General features: G+C 45.5%; 1 protein-coding gene and 1 long non-coding RNA gene across 2 annotated transcripts; both read right to left on the reverse strand.

Moving 5' to 3' along the window:
• Positions 1 to 647: 647 nt before the first annotated feature.
• On the reverse strand, positions 648 to 2,938 carry LOC103103836 (uncharacterized). The gene is made up of 2 exons (XR_001623705.2): positions 2,422 to 2,938; positions 648 to 1,985 (listed from the first exon to the last, which is right to left on the reverse strand). It is a non-coding gene; the product is annotated as an uncharacterized LOC103103836 (long non-coding RNA).
• Positions 2,939 to 4,421: 1,483 nt separating this feature from the next.
• LOC100025529 (Y-box-binding protein 1-like) lies at positions 4,422 to 6,172 on the reverse strand. The gene has a single exon (XM_056805174.1). It carries the CDS (start codon positions 5,950 to 5,952, stop codon positions 4,984 to 4,986), a length of 969 nt encoding a protein of 322 aa, XP_056661152.1. The 5' UTR covers positions 5,953 to 6,172; the 3' UTR covers positions 4,422 to 4,983.
• Positions 6,173 to 8,004: the final 1,832 nt, after the last annotated feature.

Genomic DNA, 8,004 nt, shown 5'->3' on the forward strand with positions numbered 1-8,004 from the left:
GGACAGCCATCAGCTAGCCTGAAAGAGAGAGAGAGAGAGGTGGAGCTTGCTGGGCTATATATAATCTTTGATATGCAAATATACACAGTACATAGGGATGATTCTCATTGGTTAATGACAAGGTATAGGTGTGGTTTCTCTTAACCAGGTGAGCACAAAGAAACCTGTGTTCCCGCCTAACCTGGGAGAAGCTGGGGTCAAGGGTCAAAGGCTTCCCCAGCCACGTGCAATACTGAGCATGCTCAAGACTGAGCATGCTCTCTTCTAAGACAATCTGTACATACCAACTGTTCCCCTTGCCCATAGCTAGGGGTGGACTGCTACAAGGAACCTCTATGAGAATTAAGAAGCAACAATTAGAACCAAACTTGGAATAGTTGATTGGTTTAAAATTGAGAGTGGCAGGTGACAAGCCTGAATATTGTCACTTTGTTTATTTAACTTATATGCAGAGTACATTATGTGAGATGCCAGACTAGAGAAATCAAAGCCCAGAATTTTCAGGAGAAATATAAACAATCTCAGATATGTAAATGATTTTCCTTTATAATTTGCTGAAATATGTCTAGGCTCTTTTTTTTTAATCATGACTTTCAGTTGGTCCAATAATTATTAAATTATTTCTCTTTGATCTATTTTCCAAGCAGTTATTTGTCTTATATATTTCACACATTTTTTTATTTTTAAATTCTTTTGACTTTTACTTTTGACTTAATTTTTTTTCTTGATGTCTCATAAGTAATTAGTTCCCCTTGCCAAATTTTTAAGAAATTCTTTTCTTCAATGAAATTTTGTACCTCTTTTGCCCATTTGACCAATTCTGCTTTTTAAGGAGTTCTTCAGTGAGTTTTTGTCACCTTTCCCTCCCCCCAACTTAGTCAATTTTGCTTTTTCAGTCCTCTTCTGTGGATTTTTGTTACTTTTTTTTTTACCATTTGGTCAACTCTGTTTTTTAAAAATATTTTCTTCAGTATTTTTGTGCCTCTTTTACCAAACTGTCTTTTCATAATTTTCTTGGATCAGTTGCATTTCTTTTCTGGGTTTCCCTTCTATCACTCATCTATTTCTTTAAGTGTTCCAGAAATTCTTTTTCTTTGAGGCTTTTTTTTGGTAGCTGTTGTTGTCTTCTTCTGAGTTTATATCTTGGTTTTCCCTGACATTTAAGTTACCTTTTATGATCAAGTTCTTTGTTGTTATATGCTCATTTTTTTTCAGCCCATTTCTTGACTTTGAGCTTTATATTAATATTAAGTTCAGTTCATCTGGGGGTGGGGAGGCATCATCCTAAGATTCAAGCTTTTTTGTCCTACTGTTTAGTGAGTGAATTCTGGGAATCTGGAAGTTTTTGACATTTCCAAGATGATATAATCTTGTGAGATGTGGTTACTGCTCTTCTGGTCTGTGCCCAGGAATTGCTCCTGGTCCCTTTGAGCCACAAGTGCTAGTGTTCTTCTTTGTCAATTTGTACCAAGTGCCAATTTTGTTTGCACTATGACTAGGGTCCCTGATTGTTTATATCCAAGCACAAAGCACTCCTCTCTACCTTAGAACTATGACCCAGAACTGTATATGGGCAATAAATTTGCCAGTCAGTGCCAGTTTTACCCAGTGTCAGCAAAGAGCCTCCTGTAATCTCTTTCTGACCAGTTGTGTGACCCACCCCATTGCCATCTCTGGGCTGAGTTCCTAAAGCTGCTGCTGTTATGACTGCTGTTGTTGTTGCATGTGTGGGCTCTTGACAGGCTTCTTCCCTGATGCCATACATTGCTCTTAGAGAACTTTTAAGTCTTTTCTTAGGCTAGAAAGATGTCTTACCTAGACTTGTTGATGGCTCTGCCACTCCAGAATTTGCTCTTAGGTGCTATTTTAAAGTTGTTTGGAAGGGATTATTAGAACAGTTCAGCTGGGTGTTGTCCTTTATCCATCATCTTGATTGACCTTGGGTCTTCAAAACTCTCCCTTTCTATGGGACTCAGTTTCTTCATCTGTAAAACAAAAGATTAAACTAGATAATTTCAAGGACCTTGGACCAAAAGGTCATGAATTCTTATCAAGATAGTTAGAACATTTTTAATCCTTTATATCTTTTAAATGGACCTATATTCAAATCCCATCTCTGACATTCATGAGACTTCAAGTAGTTCATTAAACTCTGATACTCAGTTTCCTCAAATGTAAAATGAAGGATCAGATTAGATGCACTCTGTGGGTCCTTCTAGTTCTAGTTCTATGATCCTTGGAGCTTTCATTTTAATGTTCTTTCTCTTTTAGATCAGTCCTTCATGAAAGAAGTCCAATTATGAGAACAATATTCTCTTTTGCATTTCTTAATATTTTGCCTGAATCTTTCCTAGTTGTTTATGTACTTTTCCTTGTCCCTATTAGATTATAAATTCTTTGAGGGAAGGGGCTATGCTGTACCTTTATTAAATCTTTGGATGCCTTGGTGTTTGACAAAAACTTTGCATATTGCAGCAAATTAAATCATTACTGAGTGAGATTCACCAGCTATATCTATTTCAGCAGCTCAAAGACCCAGATTATTGACCAAGTGTTTAGACCATGGAGGGCCAGAAATACCCGACTAAGGCAATGCAACTTTATCTTGTTGACAATGGGGAGACTTTTGCCAATTCTAGGAGATTTGTAGATTAACTTGAAGACTTGTGGTTTCTTCACAAAATGAGAGAGTAAGAAGTCAAGTAGTCGTTGCTGAATGGCCCAGATGATTCAATCCAATTTGTACCAAGTGCCAAGCATAGTTATTGGATGGCTGCTAGTCATAAAAATGAAATCATCCAGGCTCACAAGATGCTTGTTAGGAGATAACAGCCCCACACTACTCCTTGTGCTTGTCTTGTGGCCTTAGATTTTTGTGGAGTCACAAAAATTGACTTGTTTTCTTTCTATCTTCTCTTCATCCCACTCTACCCCAAATCCTAGGTACCTTAGCTGAAGGTATGAATGGAGGTGGGCCACATGTCACAATGCTCTTCCAGTCCTAGGCTGTGTGTAGTCATGTTCTATTGCTATGGGAACAAAGGCTCCAGCTCACAATCCTTTTCCCCTCCCCCAGGCCTGAGGCATCACCCAAATTCAAACCATCCCCCTCATGACAGTCTCTTATCTCTTGCTTTTATATCTCTCCACCTCCAAAGCAGACCACTTCATCCTTCAAAGTAAATTCTCTCTCAGCCTCTAGAAAGGATCTGGTTTGGCTGTTTCCATTCTCTCCTCTTACTCTCTGGGTGTCTTAGGGAAAATAACACTGAATACTCAAGAAATAGCAGGGCAAGAAAGAGAGGGTTTTGGATGCTTTGACTTTGAATGCTAAGACTCCAATCTTTGATTTAAACTCAAAAACGACCTCCTCCAGGAAGTCTCTGCTAAGCACCCCAACCCCACTCTACCTTCCTCTTCTAACAGTATAGTGAGAGCTATACATCCTAGTTCTCAATTGGAGCCAGCCTTGTTTTTTTTCCACATTGATTAGTCTTCCTACTCCCAATTTATGAATCTTCTCTTTCCCCAGACTATGAAATTCCTCAAGGAGAGACCAAATTTTTTCTTCCTGTCTTCCCTATAGTTCCCAACACAGGATCAGACATGTAGGAGATGTTAAAAACATCTCAAAGGTATAAAATCCTGTTCATTTGAAACCCCAGGAAAATAAACCAAGGTGAGAGGGAAGGAGGAAAGTAAATTGGGCTGGGTGGGTAAAAATCCTAGAATGTCAGACCCAGAGAGAACTTTATGATCATTACTTTTGAATTACAAACAATTCTGGTTTGGGGAAAGTAACTTGTTAGGATTCACATAGTGAGATGAGCAGTTCTGGATCGACAAGACTAAAAGTCAGACATCTTGAATCCCATCCCATCCAGTCCCCTATGTACCAGAGCTATAACCAGCAATTTGTGCTAGGGGTAAGTGCAGTGAGGGGTAGTGAGATACATACAGGCCACAATTCCAGAGAGTTCATTTGAGACGTAACTTTCTGGGAAGAAATCTCCAGTTTGGGCTATTTATATAAAATCTTGTTATAATTAGGTTAAATAGATCCTGGATCCAGGGCTGCTAAAGGACTTGAGTACCAAGTTACCTCCTATAAATTTTGATGCCCTGGAGCAAAGTCCCACTTTCAACAATTCTTGAGTATATTCAACCATAAGTCACAAATAGAATATTTGGGGATGAGAGGAAAATCTCTATCTACATCTACATATCTATACCTATATCAAGTTCTGGCTAAATATCTCTCCAATTGTTCAGGGGGAGTAATATAAATGATTTTGTCATGATGCCCTTCCTTGGTTCTTGTTCCTTAGAGGAAGAATTTCACCAAGGCTCCACTTGCCCTCCTCCTTTTCACCGTCCCAACACAGATTCCCATGTAGCAGTCAAATCAGAGACATGGCAACTTTCTTTTAAAATTAAGACCTTTTTTATTAATGTGTGCCTGCGAGTTTGCCTGAGGGGGAGGGGTGGGGGGGGTTGCCCAGGGAGATACTCATTTGAGAGGGGATGGAGGGGCAGGAAAGAAACCAAATCACACCAGTATCTTGAAAAAAGCAAATAAAAAACAGATACTCCACGCCATTGTAAGGGGTTGGGGTGTGTGTGTGTGTGGGGAGAAGGTGGGGAGGTAGAGGGATCTGGGAGAAAGAAATCAACAAGGGAATTTCCAAAATAACTAAAACTTAAAACACAAATGGGAAAAAGGGGGGAAGGGGAGGGAAATTAAACAAAACAAAAAACCCCACGAGAGTAACATAAGGTTCACTACTGCCTCCCAGGTATGTCCCTTCTCTCCCTCTCTGATGTGTGTCTCTCCTTCCTGGTCATTTGCAACAACAACAGAAAACTCAAACTAAGGCGTTGGTAGGTTTTTCAGGCTGGAATCGCAGGGTCTCCCTCCCCCTTCCTGCTTAAAAGCTGGTCCATGGTTTGCTGGTGGGGTGGGCTTGCCCTGGGCAGTGGCCTCTATGCGTGTCCACTCTCCAGGCTGTTGTCCTTGGCCTGGGACCCGATGTCAGCATTGGGCATAGCCTTGGCCTCTCGACCCTCCGAAGGCCTGGGGTTGCCAGGCCTGCGATGTTGGTAACTGAAGTGGCGGCGGAAACGGCGTTGTGGTGACTGCTGGCTGCGGATCCTCTTGCCCTTGTGGTTCTCCTTCTCATCCTCCGGACCCTCAGCCCGCACGGTGGGTCCCCATCGACCGGCCCCGGCTCCACGCAGCGGGGCCCTCCCTTCGCGGAAGCCACTACGTCGGCCCACGCGGCTCTGCTCCCCGCTGCCGGCCAGCTCCGTGTCAGCACCATCCGCCGGACCTCGTCTCAGAGCCAGAGCCACGTACTGCGACCGACGGGCAAAGTGCAGGGGGTAGGATGGACGGCGGGGGACACAGCTCTTCCAAGTCTCATGCTCCCCTGCCGGGGGAGCCCCGTCGCTGGGCTTCTCGGGGCCCTCCGCTCTCGGGCAGCTGGCGCGGCTCTTGCGGGGGGCCTGTGGTGGCGGACCCCCGCTGCTGCGGGGTGGCCCCCGGCGGTACTCGCTGCGGTCAGCTGCATACTTGCTCCCTTGCACGGGAGCGCCACCAGGCCCGGTGACATTGGCGGCCTCCACCCCCTTCTCTCCTTCCACCACATCGAACTCCACAGGCTCGCCATCCCCAACGCTCCGCAGGTACTTGCGCGGGTTGTTCTTCTTGATGGCAGTCTGGTGAACGAAGACGTCTTCCTTGGTGTCGTCCCGGTTGATGAAACCGTAACCGTTCCTCACATTGAACCATTTCACCGTTCCCCAGACCTTGGTCGCCAGCACTTTCTTCTCCCCAGACGGAACCAGGGTGGGAGCGGCCTCGACCCCTTTGCTTTCAGAGCCAACAAGGGGACCCTCCGGTCGGGGTTGGGCCATGGCAGTGGCCACAGCAGGCGAAGTGGCACTCTTCATCTCGGTCTCCCCCAGGGGCGCTGACCTCCGGAGCCCCCAGCCACTCCTGCTCCTTTTTCCACCCCCCACCCGGCCCCCCACCCCAACCGTGGCCCAGTCGCCTGGTGGGGGGGGACGGCCGCTAAGGCCGCAAGGCTTCCCCGGGGTCGTTCTCTCCCACACCCACCACACCTAATTCCCGCTTAGCAACCTGACATCTTCTCTGAGGAGCTAGGAAGGCAAGGAGGTAGGTTTTATAGGGGTCGGCAACCAATTGGGGACAGGCTCTCAAGGTTGATAGTTAGGTGGGTGGGGATTGGCCTGCCCAACCTTGGGTCACAATGGTGTGGATCTATGCCTCTTCAGCCCAAGGAAAGGGGGGGAGGGGAGATAGAATGCCCCCAAGAGGTGGGATAGAGGCCCCTAAAAGGGTGAGGAGTTGCAACTTAGAATCCTAAAGCTTGTGAGTTCCAATCCTCCTATTTCCTCTTTAGCCTGGTCGGGAAATATGCCAAAGGTCCTTCTTAGCCAGTTTGTGAATTCAGTCATGGACAGAACAAGAATTCCTTACATTTAGGGAAAGAAACCCAGAAAAAGTAACTTGATCAGGGGTGCCTTTCCTTGACACTCATATGGTGTGAAGAAATGAGGCTTCCTTTAGTTTGAATTGTAGGTATACAGCTAGGTAGCCTGTTGCTGGTTATTGTAAACCATGTAGGATTTAGAGCTGAAAACACCTTCGAAATATCTCCTTCAGTGGTTGTCCAACTCGCTTGGTTTCAAGACCCCTTCACATTTCAAAATGACTGCAGATCTACCTACGGAATTGGATTAGAGAATGAAAGCATCTTAGTCTCCTTATGAAAACTTGGCCTCATGGACTCCCTGGAAAGATACCATTGTTGGGGGTCCTAACCTTATAGAGTTCAGAGCTGGAAGAACTTAAGAACTGATCTAATTTGGTGCTTCTGAGTAACCTCAGACACTTACTGGCTGTGTGACTCTGGGCAAGTCACTCAACCTGTTTGCTTCAGTATCCTCAACTGTAAAATGAACTGGAGAAGGAAATGGCAAACCACTTCAGGTTCTTTGCCAAGAAAACTCCAAAAGGAGTCATGAAGAGATGGATGAGACTGAACACCGAAAGGTAATGCAGTGGTTTAAAATGTTCCACGGTGATTCAGGAAAATCTGAATTCCAGTCCCACCTTAGACACTACCTGCATGATGCTGGCCAAATCACTCAACTTCCCTCATTGCTCCTTTTTCCTCTTCTGTGAAAAGGATCTTTCCTTTCCTCTTCACTGTGGCAACATAAAGTAATGGAACCAGCACTGACTAGACTCACAGGTCAGGAGAGAGAAGTCTACATTCCAACCACACTCCTTACTAGCTATGTGGCCTTACTTAGCCTCTGTTAGCCTCAGTGTCCTCATCTGTAAAATGGCCTCAATCATATGAGGTATATGTACCTCACAGGGCTGTTGTGAGGAACGCATTTTACATGCTTTCTAATGCTGTAGTATAAGTATGAGCTATTATTATTGTAATGACTGAAGAAAGCTCTGGGAAGCCCATCCCCTTCCTCCTTTTCCCAGTTGTCAACCAGGGGAAACACTGAGCACACGTGGGGATGGGCTATTTTGAGATGAGCTCATGGCCCAGGGAGGATGTCTGGGAGGAGGCATGGTGTAGCTGGGAGGGTGGGGTGCTGTGGGAACTCTCCTTCCAACCTCCTCCCGCCTGGCCCTGCCCAGCAGTGTGGGACTGACAGAATTGTAAAGGGGCCTGTCTGCTCAAAGTTGGAGGGGCGAACTCCACCCAGAGAAAAGGAAGGAGCAAGAGAGGCTTGGGGCAGACCAGGAAAGGCCAGGTCTCTGGACATTTCTCAGTGACCCCAAGAAACCCTGGCTTCAGCCAGATCAAGGAGCCCAGGGGACCATGTGCTAGGGACTAGCAGGCCCTAAAACCAAGTGACTCCTGCTCCTCTTTGTCCCTTTTGAGCCTGGGTCCACAGGATAGAGTATCCCAGAAGATCCTTCCAAAACAACCCCCACTTTACCAAGACGACTTT

Source organism: Monodelphis domestica, chromosome 7 (genome assembly GCF_027887165.1).
Source record: "Monodelphis domestica isolate mMonDom1 chromosome 7, mMonDom1.pri, whole genome shotgun sequence".
Classification (NCBI taxonomy): domain Eukaryota; kingdom Metazoa; phylum Chordata; class Mammalia; order Didelphimorphia; family Didelphidae; genus Monodelphis; species Monodelphis domestica.

What these genes read in the sequence shown, in the direction of transcription:
- LOC100025529 (XM_056805174.1), bottom strand. Translation starts at nt 5,952, where the DNA reads ATGAAGAGTGCCACTTCGCCTGCTGTGGCCACTGCCATGGCCCAACCC.